The sequence below is a fragment of the Ursus arctos genome, unplaced genomic scaffold (genome assembly GCF_023065955.2).
Source record: "Ursus arctos isolate Adak ecotype North America unplaced genomic scaffold, UrsArc2.0 scaffold_12, whole genome shotgun sequence".
In the NCBI taxonomy this organism is placed as follows: Eukaryota; Metazoa; Chordata; class Mammalia; order Carnivora; family Ursidae; genus Ursus; species Ursus arctos.
Window position 1 is genome coordinate 24,368,060 of NW_026622786.1, and position 20,349 is coordinate 24,388,408.

At 38.2% G+C, this 20,349-nt stretch overlaps 1 protein-coding gene and 1 non-coding gene across 6 annotated transcripts in view; one reads left to right on the forward strand and one right to left on the reverse strand.

The window, feature by feature from the left end:
• Window positions 1-1,844: 1,844 nt before the first annotated feature.
• The window catches only part of SNX7 (sorting nexin 7), a 160,197-nt gene continuing 141,692 nt past the window's right edge, over window positions 1,845-20,349 (reverse strand). For 2 of the 5 annotated variants that reach the window (XR_007190311.2, XR_003315755.4), the window contains 2 exons: window positions 8,050-8,424; window positions 1,845-4,880 (listed from right to left, as the gene is read on the reverse strand). Coding sequence is in view for 1 of the 5 variants with exons in the window: in XM_026497554.4 (XP_026353339.1) it covers window positions 8,398-8,424 (27 nt within the window). In the remaining 4 variants the exon portion in view is untranslated. Of the gene's footprint in view, window positions 8,425-20,349 lie in introns of all 5 variants that reach the window. The other 3 variants (XR_007190309.2, XM_026497554.4, XR_007190312.2) reach the window with 2 other exon arrangements.
• Window positions 8,508-8,609, forward strand: LOC113254867 (U6 spliceosomal RNA). Its single transcript, XR_003315989.1, has one exon. It is a non-coding gene; the product is annotated as a U6 spliceosomal RNA (small nuclear RNA).

The following is a 20,349-nucleotide window of genomic DNA, read 5'->3' on the forward strand; positions in this document are numbered from 1 at the left end:
GTATGAATGAGCAGAAAGAGTAAGAGATGTTGTTCAGAGACCGCAGTGCTTGGATTTAAGATTATGGAGGGATTTCACGGCTGGGGCCGTCAGTGAGAATGAGTCTCTGCAGCGGTTTAGAGGGAAAAAAGTCATGGAATGACAGCAGTTAAAGAAACTGAAACTTTAGGGGTTTGGGAAAATAAACCAAGTGAATCTTGAAATCACCCACTGTTATGACAAGGGTAGTGTTGGAGAGCGTGACAGCAAGCCAGGAGCTAACATCTTCAAGGAATAAGGGGATATTGGTTGGCAGATAGATTGGTAGTTGGGCTGCATATGGGCACAGTCTGTTGGCTTAGAAAGGAAAGAGAACAGTCTAGAAGGTACAATAGGAGCACGAAGGATTCCTGCCTCACCTCTAGTGCCTGAGGTACTACAAGAGCAGGAGGGAAGAAAGATACCCTAAAGGATATCCACCCCCAGAAAGATTGTCCTCAGTGGAGAATCGGGTTTCAAATTTGTTCTTAATGACAGAACAATCCTGGTTTCTAGAAATAGCCCAGGAGAAAGTGGCTGTCACTAAAACTGCGTTTCTGGCTGCTGAAGTGTATGCTCTATCTTGACACTTCCTTTGGTGCCATAAGGAAGTGTTACTGCTGCATGTCTGGCAGACTCAACCAACCCTCAAACCACTCACAACTTTGAAGATCTCACGCCTTTTGACAAAATTAGTTTCCATGTGATGAGACAGAGGTTCGCGCGGGCGCTCTTTCTCGTCTTTTAGTGGGGAGCATAAACGAGGAGATGATGGGATACTTTAAAGTACATTTGGCTACAGTTAGAAGCAGAAGGTAGGAAAACTATAGTCAGAAAACACCAAATATAAAACTGAAGTATGCAATTTGTCAATACTCTGTAACACACTCAGTGGGATGTGGTGGATCCTGAAAGCAACCAGCGAGAGTTCTGACAGGTGAACCCTCCAAGCTGGGAAACTATCAGACAGAAAATTATATTAAAGAAGAAAAACAATCAATGGCCAAATGCTCATCTCTCTCAAAATGCTGCATACATTTAGGTTGCTTTCTTGGCAGAGGGAAACTGTTCTTACGGGTTAACTTACTAGATAATTAGACTATAGGCAGGAATCAATTCCTAACATCTGATGAATCACAGGAGTGCTTATGCAGGGGAGGAGAGTCAAAGGAGCTGTGGGAGATGTGACCACGGAGGCTGAGCTTGGAGTGCTGACAAGGAAAGACCTGAGGAATGAAGGCAGACTCTAGAAGCTGAACAGACACACAGACACACAGACACACACACACACACACACACACACACACACGGAAATTGATTCTCCAGTGAAGCCTTCAGGAGCAAAGCTGGTTGTGGTGACACCTGGCTTTCATTCTGACCTCCAGCTTGGTATGAGGATACAATGTGTTGTAACAACTTCGGGACAATTTGTTACAGAAGCAATGGGAATCTGAAAGGGTAAACTGATACTATGTATGCCACAAGGAAAGAAAAACAAAGAGGAGTCAAAACAGTGGTTGATGTCAGGACTTAATCTTACAAAAACCTCCCTGAGCCTAGTGGAAAATAAAGAGGGTCAAGACACTTTCATCATTTAAGGACGAAACGCATCTGATGATGCCAAACCTTCTGCACTTTCACCCAAAATGCAAATGAAAGAAATTGTGTTTCCAGCATGAATTCCATAAATATTTGTTGGCCATGCTATAGAGCAAAATTAACAAAGAGCAGTTTTGGCAATAAAGTATATTTGGGGATCTTTGGGTACTTGTTCTTTCCATAAGTGAATTTTATGCAATCTGACTAATGGCACTGACTTTCTTTCCTTTTCTTTCTTTCTTCTTTCTTTCTTTCTTTCTTTCTTTCTTTCTTTCTTTCTTTCTTTCTTTCTTTCTTTCTTTTGGAGTACTTATATGGCCTTCCACAAAATGTTTTGGATACATGTCTCAGGTGATCATCCCCACATCCTAGGAAGTGACTGAGACTTTTACTGTTGTTTTTTTTACATTTATTCATGAAGAGCCAAAGTTTCAAGCAAGGTTGACTTCTCAAATGTCATCCAGCTATGAAAGACGGAGCAACAACAGATAATCCCTCATTTAATTATAAACACTGTATAGCCACATGCCTCTTCATTTTACACTGTGCTTTTCTAGTGTAAATTTAAAAAAAGACGAAGTGCTCTTAGCAAAATACCTGGATAAAATGTTTATCATTCTAACTTTCTCTTTTGACAAATATATATGTTCCAGGCACCAGGTCTACCACTGTGAGGAAGATGAAATCCCTGTCTTTAAGAAGTTCATTGTGTAGTAGAAGAGATAAGCTGGTAGATTGGTATTTGCCCTTAGGCTTGGTGGGGGCCATGATAGGGGTAAGGAGCAGAGAGCAAGGCACACTAAGATGGGACTGGGGACACCAGGGAGGATTTCTCAAAAGTGATAACTCGAATTTGTCAAGTTGAGAAAATTAGCCCAGCAAATGGGAGATGGGGGTGCGGGAAGATGTTCCAGGAAGAATAAATAAAGAGGGGCTGAGAATGAGTTTCCAAGAATGTTTCAATACAGCAGAACTGCCTTCTCTCCCCACATTGGGTAACACACTTACTATTCAACAAAGGCCACTATCCAGATACCAGTGACACAGCGCTGAGTCTGCTTGTCCATCCAGGAGGCCATCTGCGTAGAAATAATACTTCTTTCTTTCCTTATTTTTCTTAAGAAATTAGTAAAACTGTTTGATATCAAAATGTTAATTTGTGCACTGCATATCTAAAATGGCTGTTTCCTGACTCCTTCGAGGACAATTCCTAAAACACACTTATCTTTTCAGTCTTTGTATCAATTCTTGTTAGCTCCTTCTTGTCCATGAGGATATCCTTCCCTGAATCTTGCCAGTTTCCCTGCCCTGGAAAGAACAGATGTGGTAAGACCATCTTAAAGTGTCATTACTACACCACTTGGCAAGTTGCTTAACTCCAGAAGAATCAGGCCTAGACTGTATAAGGCATTTTAACAGCTTTGGAATGCAAAATTAATGCAAAGCAATGTTACGTTACATAACAGTTAATTGGCCTACCATGTTGTATGTTACATCATTTAACAAACAGCCCAGATGAATTCACTAAGGGTCATGCTGAGGACCTAAGAAAAGAGAAACTCGATAGGTTTTCTAACATCCCAAATTTACCCCTAGATGGTATAAGTTTATTTGTTAAATATAGCCAAAGAATTTATTTATTGTATAGGGTTTGGAAAATGGGAGACACCCTGTTAGCTGTTTAAAATATGGGATTAAAATGTTAAAATAATTTATCAAGAAAATTCATAAGGAGTCCAGTGGGGTGCAGCACGCAACACTTTGGAGGAGGCGGTGTGGTGAGACAGCCTGCCATTCGAGCAGAACCTTATCCGCCCATTCATTGCCTACTCCCCCCCCCCCACAACACTGCCTGGCACCCAGTAGATGCGTAGTCATTTTATATTCATTAAGTGAACGCATGAATACCTGTTACAGTTTGAATTATTGTCCTCCCACCCAAATCCATATATTGAAGTCCTAACCCCAAGTACCTCGAGTGTGACCTTATTTGGTGACAGGCTCTTTGGAAAGGTAATCAAGTTATAATGAGGTCATCAGGGTAGGCTCTAATCCAATGGGACAGGAATCTTGATTTTAAAAAAGGGGGATAAATAGGAGGAAAGATAAACACACAAGGGAATACCACGTATTGATGAAGGTGGAGATGAAGGTGATGTTTCTACGAGCGGAGGAAGAGTGAAAATTGCCAGCCAAGCACCGGAAGATGGGCAAGAGGCTCAGAACAGACTTTCTCCGAGCCCTCAGAGGAAAGAAACCCTGCTGACATCTTCACCTCAGATTTTATAGCCTCCAGAACGGAGAGACAATAGATTTCTGTTGTTTAAGCCACCCCGTTGTCTAAGCCCTAACAAACTAATATGGCATCTTTCTAGTTAAGTCTTGAATATCCAAGTTACAGGCTGTCTTGATTTTAATGTTCCACTCTGACTTGTGTGAGTTCTTCGGTTGTGTTTATGTCAGCATTGGACACCTAACGACTCTGTAAATAGTCAATAAACCTACGAGCTTTGTGTTCACATATCATAAAACTGCTCACGGTGCAAGTGCTCAAAAAAGTGCTTAAGTGTACACAAGCTATAAAAGTCTTGTCTCTTCTGTTAGGGAGCTCCTGCATCGGCTTGAAGATTAACTGCGATGATTTTTGCAACATACAAAGATTGCGCAGAGATAGCCCTCGGTAGATGAAATTTGCAAAGATAATAGCTTAATTTAGTGTAAAAGAAATATGTGTTACACTTAGACATTATGGATTTAAACTTTTACTAACTGTACGACCTTGAGCAAGCTATACAGTCTGTCTGTGTTCTTGGGGAGGTTACATTTCTTTGTGCTCTCTTGTAACGATTTTGGGATAGGATGTAAAGATGATTGTGTTCATATATGAAAATCTCTTAGCATAGTGATGACCACGTAGCAAGAACTCAGTAAAAGATAGTTTTATTGTTACCCATTGAACACAAAAACACTGTGCTAGACACTGCATAGGAGTTGGGAATATAAGAAGTTTCAAAAGTGAACAAGTCAGGTTTACTCCTTAGTAAATTCAAAAAAGCATATGAAACTACCATAGTTAGAAAATGCCAGCTGCTGGAACAAATAAACCACGGAATTTCCCTGGCTTACCTCCACAGAGGTTTCTTTCTTACTCATGCAAAAGTCCAAGGTGGCTGTTCCTGTTTGGCAGGTGTGTCTTTCCTTTAAGCAACTAGACTCCGTCTGCCTGGGGCTCTGGATTCCCTTAGGACCTCATTGTCATCCGCCTCCAGCCAGCAGAAAGGAAAAGGGAGAGAGTATGAGAGAGATTAGAGAAGCATAACTACTTTTCAAAAACCGGGTCCAAAAGGGACCATCCCACTTCGGCTCATGTCTCATTGATGAAAATCATTTGACCTGGATGCAAAAAGTCTGGAAAACATAGTTTCTGGCCCAGAAGAACTGCCAGCAATAACTCATACCATGAAAGTGGGAGATGTAGCTTTATCTGTCACAGAGAGATATCTATATACAGTGACAAAATGGAGTGAGCCCAGGATGAGGAAGAAGTATACGGTCTGGGTGTGAAACCAGCCATTCTCAATGCTCTACGTTAGAACTCTGGAGTTCTGAGTACTTGTAAACCCACTGTCTGCCATAAAACAAACAGTAGAAACTCCTCCTTGGTGGTAGAGGCAGGAGTGAGGGGAAATGCTATTAAACCCTATTTCAGGAAACTAATATTCCAGGATTCCAGAGTTATATTTTAATGCAAGAATTTAAGTTTATGGTTGAAGAATTTGGACATAGTTTTATTTCCAAATAAAACTGAGGTCTGATCTTATGAGGTATGATTGAACTTTCCAATTTTGGCTATTGTGCTTAATAAAAGATCAGTAAAACAAAGGTAGCATTCAGTAGCAGCACTTAGCTTTTCAGAAGAGCTTTCCCCAAACTAGCCAGGTCGGCAGCACTCCTGTACAATGTGCAGCTGCCCAGCGAGAGCTTCCAAATCCCCATGCTGAGAGAGTCAGACATTGAGATGCAATGCATACTATAGAGATATGTAAGAAACCTTCCAGGTCGCGAAAGCATTTTCAAAGAACTAATAAACCTAACCGAATGGCTGATGGCTGATCTCAGGCTGGAGAAAAAAAAAAAGCTATCCAAAGGGAAATGCGCACCGACTAGCATTAATTTATTTGTGAGCCAACTGTTCCATATTAAAGGCAGTCAACAGAAAATGCTTTCCTAGAGGACTTAAACAGGCTTGGATTCAATTTGAAAATAATCCCTTGTGTTAATTTCTTATTAAAATTATGTCCTCGGGGCGCCTGGGTGGCACAGCGGTTAAGCGTCTGCCTTCGGCTCAGGGCGTGATCCCTGCGTTATGGGATCGAGCCCCACGTCAGGCTCTTCTGCTGTGGGCCTGCTTCTTCCTCTCCCACTCCCCCTGCTTGTGTTCCCTCTCTCGCTGGCTGTCTCTATCTCTGTCGAATAAATAAATAAAATCTTTAAAAAAAAAAAATTATGTCCTCATAACAGAAGGGTGGAGTTTACTCTTATTTCACTAGTAAATTTTTAAAGTTGCATAATTTAACAATGTAGAGTTGTTTCTCTTTAAATATCCATAATGAGTGATGAAATCACAGTGTGACATATACTTGCTGCGGCTGAAGAGTTTCCTCACTTGTATTCTCTAAAATGCTATTTTCAATGAATAATGATTAAAAAAAAGATATCTGTAATTTTATCAGCAAATAGTAGGGCTGTGGGTCAAATGATACTGAAGGAACACATGAAATTTCTATGTGCTGCTTCTGCTTTACAGAATATTTTCCTATTTAATGGTAGGGTCTCCTTAAAATATTCAGTATTGATGGAAGTTCTAAAGCTATTTAAATATTCCACTAAAGTTCATCAAAGAAAAATATGATCACTATAATTTAGTACAAAAAGGTAGCTACTAATACATGAAAATTGGCATATCAAAAATAATGACAGTGATGCAGTTGCTTATAGGAGATAATGTTTTAGAAGTTGCATCAAATGGCTCGCTGTTCTATTTGCTAGGTCAAATGAGACAAGTCCAATTTATCTAATGCTGTTTGTCTCTTACAGCTAAAGGCTTATGTATTAAGGAAGGTATAGGTTTGGGCATTAAAGCAGGGGCCTACCTACATGGGCTAAGACAGTTAGTGAAAGGCTACCTTTTTTCTATGGCAGGAAAAAGAAGACTTCTTACCAATAGGGAAAATCTACAAGATAGTTTATAAATTACAAGGAAGAAAATTTAGGGTCTAAGAATGAATCCTCTGTCCAGCAGTAAAAGGCAAAACAAAACAAATGAAAGAGATTATCACAGTCAGGAGGGCTTTAACCAGTAATTTCACCAGTAATTTATCCCAAGAGCTCCAAATATTCAAAATATTTAGTTCCTAGGGACTAGAAACTAAAAGGAATAGAAAGAGGAGTATAATAGTTTCATGGTCATCACACATTTTAGTGCTAACTTTTCAAATTGCTTTAATTTTTTATTACAGAAGAGCTCCATGGGAGGGGGATTGGTTGCTGAACGTGGAGACATTTAAGGTGTGACTTTGGAAAAATCATTTATGCACCCTTGGCCTCTATTGCCTGAGAAGTAAAACAGCAGGTTTTAATGTTCAATGACTCAAATCTTTCTTTTGCTCCAGTATTCTGAGGCTCTTTATCATTGTAGTACTGGGGCTCCCAGTTCAATGACATAAAGAGGGAAGAGGCACTTCTTTCAAGCTAGGGTTGGTCCAGCAGTCTGGAGGTTTCCCAGAGACTCCACATTTATGGTCCAGAAAGGGAGAGAAGAAACACCAGCTGGCAAAGTAATCACTGAAGCAGGAACTTTTAAAAGCATCTAGTAGCCCAAACTCAACTCTGAAGGCAGGCAGAGCAGCAAGGTGACATCATCATAAGTGATCCCTAGTTCCATATATCATTCTGTAGTTTAGATTCACCAAAGACTCTTCCGATCCCAGCAAGAAAAATTAACCAAATGTTGAGAGAAACTCTTCATTACTGAGAACAGGTGATCTTTTACAGAGCTGAGTGATCGGCTTAGCTGACATCTCATTTAGTCTTGCACACCATCACAGAGTGACAGTTTCCCAACACACTGCCGGCATGTAAGCCATTAGTTTCCAACTAAACCAGGAGACCTGTTTGAAAAATGAGTCTGAGAAGGACCATTTCAGATTATATCATTTTTTTCTTGTGCAATAGAGTAACATGGCTTCATATTTACCAAACTCATTGTGTCAGAGCCGAGAAAACTAACAAATAAATTGCTATTCTACCATAAAATTCATCTTGAATGAAGGAATCCAGGTGGTCGTAAATAAGCATTTTCCCAGGCTTTATTCCAAAATCAAGAGTGAAGTTTGAGATAAAGACTAAACTTACAGACGCCCTACCACCTACCTCGGTTCAACGTGTTTCAAGAGGCTGACGTAAATAAATTGTAGGGAAACTACACAGCTGTAGTACTCATTGCCTCCGCAGGAAGTCGGGCCAGGTCCTGTTAGGAGATGAGAGGGGTTTTGCCGAGTTGAAAGAGAATTTGCAAACGTGTCAGGGAGCTCAGCTTTTCCTCTCAAGCATGACTGGTTGGCACTAAATTATTGGGTCCTTTGTCCCAACACAAGCATCCTTCATGACCACCATCCAGGCTTCATAGCTGGTTTCCTTCCTGCAAAACGGTCTTGATATCCCTTTCCAGGGATCTCTCACAACAGGGAGTTGAAATCATATAATTAGAGTCTGGCTGTTTCAGGTTAGGCAACTTCCTCTTGCTCCCTAGAGAAAGGAATGAAAAGTTACTGATAAATGCATGAATTCATCATGAGTGTATATATGAATGGATAGAAAACAACCTTCCTGTGCTCGCTTCAGCAGCACACGTATTAAAATTGCAACAATACAAAGATTTGCATGGCCTGTACAAGGATGACACGCAAATTCATGAAGCATTCCATATGTTGGGGTGGTACAGGCTAACCTTAGGGAATGAATAAATCATGGGAATAAAAAGCACAGCATAGGGAATACAATGGCATTGTAATAGCGTTGTATGGTGAGAAAGGGGAGCTACCTTTGTGGTGAGGATAGCGTAACATATAGAGAAGTTGAATCATTATATTGTACACCTGAAACTAATGTAATGTTGCGTGTCAACCACACGCAAAAAGTTAAAAGAAAAAGAATCTTCTTAAATCCTCTGAATTTAGAATCCTCAATAGCTCTGTGTTCTTACCCAATCCCGCTCCTCTGTAAATGAACTAACAAGTAATTTAGAGCTCCATCCCTGAGAAGCTGCTGAATCAAAAAGGACAGATTTAAACTGAATTGCTCCCAATCCTTAGCACCCCACCCCAGCTACTCCACTGACAGGGATACTGATTAGGTGAAACTATTAAGAGAAATTATATGAATATAATAACATTGATCTCAACTTCTAGATGAAATCGTAATCTCTCAAAAATATTTTCCACTCAGGCTAGAATATGCTGGCTCTCAGTGGATCTCAGCTTTTCAAGTCAAAACAAAAACTAAACAAAAATGTTTCATTCATCGTCTTTTCGTCTGTGGCAGTTGAAGAAAAAAATGATTGGAAATTTCTTGATACTGCTCCCATGGAGGAGTCTGCTCTGTGTCCTCTCTCTCCTTGAATGTGGGTAAACCAGTGACTAATAGAATGCAGAAGTGACTCTGCATGACATCCAAGGCTGGATCAGAATAGATAACACGGCTTCTGTCTTGTCCACTGGTACACTCGTACTTGGGGCTTTGAACTGCCATCTAAGAAGTCCTATTACCCTCAGACCATTATGGTGGAGAGACCACGTGTAGTCACTTTAGCCAAGAGCCCAGTGAGGGCTCAGCAAACAGCCAGCAATTCACATTCACTTGAGTGAGCCATCTTGGACATTATGCCCAGTCGGTCCTTCAGATGACTGCAGTCCCAGCAACGGCTGACTGCAACCACGTGAGACTCCCCAAGCAAGAACTGCTGGCATGAGTCTGTCTTACATTCCTGACTTGCAAAAAAATTCTGAACAAAGAAAAATGGTTATTTTAATATGGAAAGTTTTGAGGTACTTTGCCATGTAGCATTTGTAACCAGAAGACTTTTTTTCCTGAAAATATTTAAGGCAATTTACAAAGGTAGAAAAACAATAGGGTGGCATATATTAAAATCTATTTTCATCATGTTATGCTTTTCGTTTTTGGATTTAATGTTCATGTAACTTTTAGAAATGCAAACGAAAATATTTTGCTTGTCACTGGATATCAATATATAGTATATAACGTATAACTTTCTAAGATGTCCTTATTGCCTAATTTGTTTGCATATTTATTGGATGACAAATAAAAGGACAAATAAAAGGACTTTGTATACAAAATTGATGAGATACGACATGTGGGACATCCCCATAATCATAGGCCAACAAAGATATGGAATATTTCAACCACTCCAGAAAGTTGCCTGTGCCTCCTTTTGGGTCAAACCCTACCCACCACAGGTAACCAATGCTTTGTCTATTATCATACAGATTAAGTTTGTCTGTTCTAGAACTTCTATAAGTAGACTCATACTGTCCATATTACTATAGCTCATTAATATGTGTTCTCAATAGAGGTATCATCCCCAAAGGGGTGAAAATTGGTTCTCAGTAATGGGTGAAAAAAATCTCGGATATTACAATGGTGAGTGACACCCTAAATTTCAGCCTTACCTGACAAAATCTTTATTTAAGTTGTAATTTCTCTTATTATGGAGAATTTTAATTTAACTTTCTTCTGAGAGAGGGGAGGAATCATGAAAAAAATGTCAAAAAACACTGATCTATAGTAAAGCCATATAGCAAGAGTCTTCCAAATTTGTTCTTTTGCAAGATTCTTTTGGCTATGCTAAGTCCTGTTAATTTCCATACAGAATTTAGAATCTCCTCAAATTCTATGAAAAATAATTTTGAGATTTTGTTTGGCATTACAGTGACTCTGTGAATCAACTGGGAGAACTGCTATCTAAACGATACCGAGTCTTCTATTCCATGAACACAATCTTTCCATCTAAGTCTTCTCTAATTTCTCACAGCAATATTGTAGTTTAAGTCTAAGTTTAAGACTTGCATTTCTTTTGTTAAAGTTATCCCTATGTATTCCACATTGTTAGATAGTATTGGAAACGGTGCTCTTACATTTCACTTTCTCGTTGATAACTGCTAGCATACAGGAATAAAATGTATTTTTGTAAACTGACCACACTTATTGGTTCGTGCGTGTGTGTGAAACGTAGTTTAAGATTGTTTATATAACCAACCATATTGCCTGTGAATAAAGATAGCATTACTTATTTGTTTCCAATCTTCATAGTTTTATTTCTTTTTGGTGCCATATTGCATTGGCTAGGAACCTCCCGTACAATGTTGAATGAAAGTGCATTGTTCCCAACTTTAGGGGGAAAGCATTTTATAGTTCTTCACTAAATATAATGTTAATTATAGAGTGCTCATAGATGACCTTTATCAGATTGAGAAAATTCCCTTCTATTCCTAGCTTGCTGAGAATTCTTTTTTTAAATCATGACTAGGTATTAAATCTTCCAAAATTCTTTTCCTGCATCTATTGAAGTGATCATAAGATTTTCCTCATTTATTCTGTTAATATGAAGAATTACATTGATTGGCTTTTGAATGTAATCTAACCTTATATTCCTGGAATAAACTTTACTTTTTCATGATATTTCACCTCTTATAAACTTCGATGAATTTACTTTGCTAATTAAGAAGTTTTGTATATATTTCTATGGGGAATATTACAACAGTTAACTCATACATTATTTAGAAATTAGTGTTCCAATTTCTAAATATTTAGGGGCTTTCTAGATGTCTTACCATTGTTGATTTTAATTTATTTCTACTGAAGTCAGAAAACACATTTAGTAAGAATTAAAGCATTTGAACTTTATTTAGACTTATTTTATACTCCAGCAGACAATCTATCCTGGCACACATGCCATGTGCATTAGACAAGTCGGTTTTCTGCAGTTTGCTGTATTCTACAAATATTAATTGGTCAAGTTGCTGAAGTCTTCTATGTCCTTACTGATTTTTGGTCTACTTTCTCTATTAGTTATTGGTAGAAGAGTATTAAGTCTCCTTTTGTATGTGGATTTGCCTACTTTCAATTTGATCCGCTTTCTTTCATGTATTTTGAGGCTTTATTATTGGGTGCTCTGAAATCCCAGTCCCTCAGACCCAAAATTGGGGGTCGTCTGGGCTAATTTCACTACCTCATGGCACACATCCGCCAACCCAAATAAAGAGGTAAACTGAGGCTAGCTCAAAAAGATGAGCTTTTTTGGGAATAGCAGAGGAATTGCAATTTGGGACACGCAAAATGTAGCAAGGTACAGGTGAGTCTGCTAAAGTTTGGGGCGAGGCTGTATTTATGGGCAGGGAATGTAAGGAGGAGAGAGATCAGTAAAGTCTGTTAAAATTAAAACACGTGGAGACCAGCTTTAAAAATTTCCCAAGGAGACAAAACCTATCCAATCATACAAACAAAAGTTCAGCTGGTTTTGTGAGACCCACCCGACCTGGGTCATTTCTTGCTCTTGCCTCTGTAAACCATGAGCCAAAATTTCCAAGGATGATATGAGGCAACCCCTGACCAGTTCTCTATCATTTAAGAAAATTCCAAATATTATCAGTTTTCTATAAATCAGGCATTTATGGCCATCAGTTTCTCAGTCCTTAAGCCTTGCAATTCTGAGAGCACCTCAGAGTGAGATTTTCCATTTTCCATCCTCTGGTTCCATTTTAGATTGAAATTCTTTATACATCCCAGAAACTGTCAATACTGTTATTCCAACCTTAAAATATATTCAGAATCCAATTGTCTCTCACCCCCTCACTGTAATCGCTATGGTTTAAATCACGGTATCCGTCACTTGGATCATTGCAGAGCCTCCTGCTGGGCCCTCAGTTTCTGTCCTGGCCACCTTACCATTTTTTTTCTATTCACAGTGAGTCTTTAAAAAGAAAAGCAGGGACGCCTGGGTGGCACAGCGGTTAAGCGCCTGCCTTCGGCTCAGGGCGTGATCCCGGCGTTATGGGATCGAGCCCCACATCAGGCTCCTCCACTGGGAGCCTGCTTCTTCCTCTCCCACTCCCCCTGCTTGTGTTCCCTCTCTCTCTGGCTGTCTCTATCTCTGTTGAATAAATAAATAAAATCTTAAAAAAAAAATAAAATAAAATGAAAAAGAAAAAGAAAAAGAAAAGCAGCCCCATGTTAACGCCCCTGCTCCAAATACTGCATTGGCTTTCCATCTTTTTTATATAAAATCCAAATTTCTTACAATGACCCACAAAGTCCTGCATGATCTGCTCCCTGTTCCTACTTCATCTCCTGTTACTTTTCCCTTCACTAAATCGGCTCCTACCAATGACCCCTTGCTGTTCCGAGAGTACACCAGGCATGATCCGGCTTCAAAGCTTTTGTATTTGACTTTTTTCTGTCCAGAAGGCTCTATTCAAAAATATCAGCATGATGTGCTCCCTCTCTGTTGCTCTCTGTTTCTCTCCCATCTTCTTCAGGTCTTTGTTCAAATGATACACTATTTAAAATGGCAATATTTATCTCCTTTTCTATTCCCCTCCCTTGACTTTGTTTTGTTTTTCCAGTTTCACTTATCACCATATTCAATATTATATTTGTTTATTCTTTGTCTCTTCCACCAGCTTGTAAATACAATGAGGACAGATATTTTTGTGGTATTTACTGTGGCATGTTTAGCACTTAGACAATTCTTGACACATAATAACCATATAATAAATATTGTTGAATGAACAAACATACGTTTTTCTTATAGTACAGTCATTCTCAGTCTGGTTCTACATAGAATCCTCTAGGGACTTTTCTAAAAATATTGATTTTCAAACTCAATCTGACTCTGGCTATGGTATGGATAAGCTTTGAAACCTACTCAGGTGTTTCTGATATGTAGCAGGGATTGAAACTACTTCTCTAACGTGATGCCTAGTCCATGTTAATTGGTCAGGAGACATTAAATATTGATCTGAGTGTATGCACTGGATCTCCCAGTAAATTTGTTTATAAAGAATCTGAACCTCACTTTCTCTGTAAAATAAAAACAATACCTCCCTCCTACCTCAAAGGATTACATAAGATAAAATGAAAAATGTCTTGTAAACTATAGGGCATCCCCAAAAGGCAAGTTATTTGATTAACTCTCATTTTATTTTTTAACGAATTTGAACTGGGTGTCAAGCAAGACCAAGATTCTATTCTTGGTTTTCTGGGTATAAGACTTTGGCCAAATCATTCACTTCTCTGGGTCTCAGTTTCTTAATTGGAAAAGATAAGAAGACTGAAGATCTAGAAGATACTTCTGGTTTAGAAACTCTATGATTCTATAATGTATCAGTTGAGTATTATAGTATTCTTACATCTCTCAGTTTGATTGATGAGACTTCACCTAGAATTTTCTTACATACATCTGTAAAGTCCATGCTGACTCAGAGAATATGAGCAATCTGAGGATGGATAAAGCAGGGAGACGCAAGGCATCCATGACTCTTTCCCCACAAATAGTCTGCATGTATTTAAAAATGGTAGTGAGAATCTGTCATTTGTTTTCTTATATAAGTCATACACTATGTTATTTCAGTAACAATTTCTTCATTCCACTCTCCTTGTAGGCATACCACATTGGACAAAATACAACCCAAAACAACAAAACACACACACAAAACAGAAAAAAAAAAAAAGTGGCTGAAAGGGAGAATAAAGTCCTCAGTACAAACCTTCAAGTTGGTATGCATAGTATTATTAAAATGCTACTCAAAAGTGTTAATAGTCATTTCAGTATAATGTTGCAATGGTGTGCTTTTCTTCTTAAGTCATGTAAAAATATACTGCTCTTGTACATAAATTACACCAAATATTTGTTCTGGCAGATCCTAGTCTCTTACAGGCACCATGAAGAGGAGATCCAATTAGAAGCTGAGAAACATTCGCTCTCATTGATTTCCAAGTCCACAAATTCCAGGTGGAACTCAATTTTGATTAGTAAAGGTCAAAATTCTTGAATACTGGTTGTTGTCAACAGAGCACATCCCTTGCCATGACCTCATTCCCTGAGTAAAAGTGCCAGATAGTGTCTGGCTAATATACTTCTCACCTAGAATCAGGACACATGTTCTTTTATGAACTACTGTGATTCTTGATTTTCAGTTAAAAAATAATGCTGCATTTTTATCCAGATTTTGACTTTGCAACACACTCTCTCATTTGACCTTGGAGGATACTTTAATGATAATTTTTCATAGCTATGGGTTTAGTCTCCACCTTGCCAAACTCAAAGTTCCAATTTATTATATATGTACCTTCTAAATGTATTAATGCACACTTGTATTTTTAATTCTATTTATTTCTTCTCTTTTCTGGTCTTAACTGTTTCATACTCTTAAACATTAGTATTCATGATATTCCAATCAAGCTTTTGCACAAGAGAAACAATTTTTAAAACTTTTTATGAGAGAAAGAGAGCACAAGCAGGGGGAGTGGCAGAGGGAGAGGAAGAAGCAGGCTCCCCACTGAGCAGGGAGCCTGATGCGGCTGGATCCAAGACCCTGGGATCATGACCTGAGCTGAAGGCAGACGCTTAACCAACTGAGCCAATCAGGTGCCCCAAGAGAAATAATTTTTAAAAATAAAGTCTTTTTAACATTTAATGATTTTTTGGTTGATAATAAAATAAACACACTATTATTTTAGAAAAATTTGAGGACATAAAGGCATAGGAAAAAATAAATAAAAAAATAATGATCTTATGGAGGTTCACTTTATACACTGTTAGGGAGGAACTATTTTAGTTTTGCCCTTAATCTTATGAGAATCCCTTCATTCTGGTTATGTTCTTTTCTTCTAATCTGTGACTTCTCTGTAGTTTCCATGGAAACCCCAACATGTTTAACAAGCCTGTCAGGAATCTGGGCACAGCTTAGCAGGTTACATCAGGCTCATCGTCTCTAATGAGGGGGCCGTTGGCCAGAGCTGTGGTCTCATCTGAAGTTTCAACTGGGTGGGTGCACGAATATCATCCATTTCTCAATTCACTTCTATGGTTATTGTTGACCTTGGCTCCCCACTGCATGGTCTTTTTCCCAGAGCTACCTCCTCACATGGCAGCTTGCTTCCCCCAGAGTCATGAGTCCAAGGAAGAGTGGGAGTGAGAACTGGCCCCCAGTACAGAAGACCCAGTTGTTTTACCACTTATATTTGGAAATTATATAGCATAATCTCTGCCATATTCTACCTTAACGATGGAGTCATTAAGTCCAGGCCATATTTAAGAAGAGGATTACACAGGAGAAGTGAATACCAGGAGGTGGGAATCGCTAGCAGCCATCTTAAAGATTGCCTATCACACCGTGTAAGCTTTTATAATTAATATAACAACATTTTGTCATTGTGTACCCATTTTCAGTTAGTTAGCTTGACACATTCTTCTCCTCACAATAACCCAATCAGATTGGCAAAACTAGTTCAGAGAAGAGAGTCAAGATACAGACGGTTTTTGTGACTTGCCAGCTAAAATCGCACCTTTGATTTTCTAAATTCTTTCTTGTATTAATCAAAGCATAGCACATTCAGAGGGCAACTCTGTCACCTTTTTCAGATCTCAGCTGAATCATCATTTTCTCCAGAAATATCCCCAGTTCTCTAAGACTAAATTTGGTATACACTTCTGTGTTATGGTAAGTCTCTGGTGTTGCCTTATCACAGTAGTTAATACCCTGTATCGTAACTGCAACATACTTGTCTGAATAATAACTATACTACGAGCTCTTTGAGGGCAGATATGGTGCCTTTCTCACTGTTGCATGTCTTTTTTTTTTTTTCCTAGCAATCTACTGGGAAGAATTTACCTCAGGGTCGGTCAGAAATGTTGATTTCTATATGCCTCAGAGGATATCCTATCTATTTTTTTAATGTGAGGATAAAAATAATACTGAGGGTTGATGAGAAAAGAAGAGAACAATAACCAGTGAGTGGTATAAAAAGATGAGAGAAAAGAGTAGGAAAAAAATTTTTTTAAAGACAGCTTGCTTCTTTGCAACACTCTTGTTACCAGATTTGCTCACTCGCTGGCCTAAGGATTATTTAGTCTTAAAATATATTTCCAAAATGAAATGGAAATAAGAATGGTAAGAACAGGTTGCACATTAGTGGGGCAGGGAGTCAGTGCACTGTGGCCTCTCCTCAGTTCCTGGGCCTTCCTGCTGGGGTGATCCGAGAAGCCATGGCAGGCATTGTTTGACACTCCAGGAAGGTCATTTTTGACAGTCAGTAGTTAATTTTCTGACTTAGAGCACTTGCTTTTTTTTTTTTCTTCTTTCCAAATCCGGAGATGATGATTCTTTTGTATACTTTGGCTTTTCACTCATTAGATTCTCTAGGATTGCCAGAGAGGATTGTCGAGAGTCTTTTGAATGACAACATTTCAGCACTTTTTCTGAACATTGAGGAATATTGTTGCTGGGGCTTTTGGAGGATGGATTATTTTCTTGGCAGGTAGTATGGCCTCCACAGGGCTCATTAGACTTTCTGTTGGGAAGATCTAAAGTGCACAGTTGAATACTGTCATAAAAAAAAGAAGTGGTTTGGGTCTAATTCCTAATGGAGCTGCAAAGACTACAGCTCCTTTTTGATCTCCGAATTCCAAAGTAAGCCTTTTATAGTTGTCATATTATTGACTGCTCATTCCAGAGCCATGGTTCTTTTTCTTCCTAAATCTTTTATGCTCAGAATGTTATTTTGATGCTTAGTATACATGAGCAGATTTGGCACCCTTGTGTATTTAATAATATCAACATTTCCTCCTAACCGGTTGTGTATTTCTCACAAAAGGGCTCTTTTTTTTGCAGGACCTAGTTTCTCCAGGTTAAGCAGTCCTACACCAAACTCAATTCCTTTTCTCTCTATTCCTTCTCTAAGCGCTAAGGTACAATAGCCCTCATTTGATCACTGACATAGAAATTGTCATGAATGATGTTCTTTTGCTGGTGTGGATGGGAGGAATGATTTCTCATTTTTAGTATAAAGGTTATTTGCAAATTTCTTGAGAATAAAAGTTCAGGGCACTTGCACGTTCTAGAAGATGACAGGGTTGCAGAGAAAATGACAAGGTCACTATACATGCAAAGCTTTCATTTCTTTCCCATTTACAACTCTTTCATATTGTTTCAGAAAAGATGTAATTTCAAGAAAAAATAGTTTTATTCCACTCATGAAATAAATCATGTGTCCATTATTAGTTTTTCCTCTCTGTTGCAAATAACCAATAGGTATGCATTGAACCACACGCATGAGTTCAAGGTTTATAATCACAAAACAGTATTATTTATATCCATGTCACAAATCAATAAGTATGTGATGAGGGATAACATTTTAAAATGTTGGATCTTAAGAGGAAAAATACAATGTAGGGAAGATTTTTTAAATAATATCAAAACATCATTCAGTATTTACTTGGATTAATAGATCCGATTGGAACTATTTCCTTCTCATTTTTGTTAATCATTGTTTCTCTTTTAGTCCATTCCAATCTTGCAGTGTATCTGAATACCTATAACCTATAGCTCATTTTTGTTTATAACTGTTAAAAATTAGACTTGCTTGGATTTAACAGTTTGTCATAACAAGAATGAATGAGGAACTTTTTTTAACAAGAAGATAAAGGTAGTATGAAGTGAATCCCTATACAAGGAACACAGAATAGCGTAGCAATTTCAAAGACATCATATCCACTCCTGTAAAGTAATCCTAAGCTGTGTGTTCACATTTCCAGGATGATTGTTTTGTCTTATAACGGGACCAGACTATATTATGTATCTTCCCTACTTAACATAGGGAAACAATAATGCTACACCAGTTTTGAATGTCATTTTGTAAAAGGAAAAATAGTCACTTAAAACCCTAAACCCTAACTAGCTATTCTAATTCTTGCACATTAGCTTCTAATCTTTATATATTTCCATCCACATTTTCTACATAACATATATTCCACTTTAGGTCAGATCCCATACACTTCTTCATGCTTTTGAATAATCTCCGTGCTTATAGTCATGTGAGTATCTTTTCAAAGGAGACTGGTTATAATGTTAGCTAAGAAGTTTGTGTTTCCTTTTCTTAAAGAAAACAAAGAGAGGTACAAAGTTCATACCAATTAGCTACGAGAGCACTGCCGCAGTGCTGCTGGCAGGATGAAGAGTTAGGCAGACAGCATCTCAAATACTGAATTGGCTGCGCTGAATTGGGACTTTTCTTCCATCGGTACCTGTAACTACAAATGCCCCATTCCTGTCCTTGCAGGTTCCTAAAAGTAAATACTGCAACTCAAGTTCAGAGTCTGTGAAGATCAAAGGAGGTTTTCTACCCTGAAGTCTCTTTATTATCTTTAAAATTTTCTGGACGTGTTTTGAATTATGATGATGATTATTACGATTATTATTTTATCACTAGCCAAGGTACAAATCAGTAACAACCACAACAACAACAAAAACAAACACATTTTCCTTCAACATATTTCCTACAACATGAAGAGTCACTTTGAATGATTTAACATTATTAAAAATGTATCTATGCACTTGTGGCGAGGAGCACTGGGTGATGTATGGAAGTGTTGAATCAGTACATCCTACACTTGAGACTAGTATAACACGGTACGGTACCTAACTGGAATTCATTTATTTATTTTTAATTATTTATTTATTTATTTATTTGCAAGATAGAGACAGAGAGAGAGATTGAGAGCAGGAGTGGGGGTGGGGGAGAGGCAGAGGGAGAGCTAGACTCCCCACTGAGAAGTCCCACGCCCGGGCTCCATCCCAGGACCCTGAGATCAAGACCTGAGCCAAAGGCAGACGCTTAACCGACTGAGCCACGCAGGTGTCCCAACTAACTGGAATTTCAATAAAAACTTAAATAAATAAAACATAAATAAAAACGAGGAGCACAGCATAAAGTATAGGGATAAAGAATCACTATATTGTCCACCTGAAATTAATGTAACATTGTTTGTGAACTAAAAGAATTACCAAAAAAAATGTTTCTATGTGAAAATGTATAGTTTTTGTAAGTGACTTTATTATTATTTCATAAGTAAAATAGTTTCTTGTACTCTATTGGTAATGAAACATGATGTTTACTCTATAAACCTAGTCCTAATTAGAATAAAATCCTCATAAAATTAGCTATAGAGCTGTCTAGGAGACAAAGAAATAAAATGAAATCAATGTAAATCGTTCATTCATGTATTCACTCCGTGAATATTTACTGAACACCTTTTTTGTGTGTGGTAAGAATATAACAAAGACCAAAACTGTGTCGATCCTTGCCCTCGTAAGCTCCAATATTCAAAGTGAAACACTTTGGAAATTGAAGCCTGTTAGGAATCACATTGTTCTGCTATTTATTATATGATTGAAGAGAAAAAAAGAAAGGAATGGAATAAATATTTAATTCCCTGTTTCCTTGTGCAGAGTATAGTCTTTCTTCTTAAGGCCTGTCTAGAAAATTAAGAGCTCGGGGTGTAAATATGTAAATGGATTATCTTCCTCAGTGGGGTTGGATAATCTTAATTTAACAAGAATTTCGACTCTGTGGTGGTGCTGAGCTCCCACTGAGATG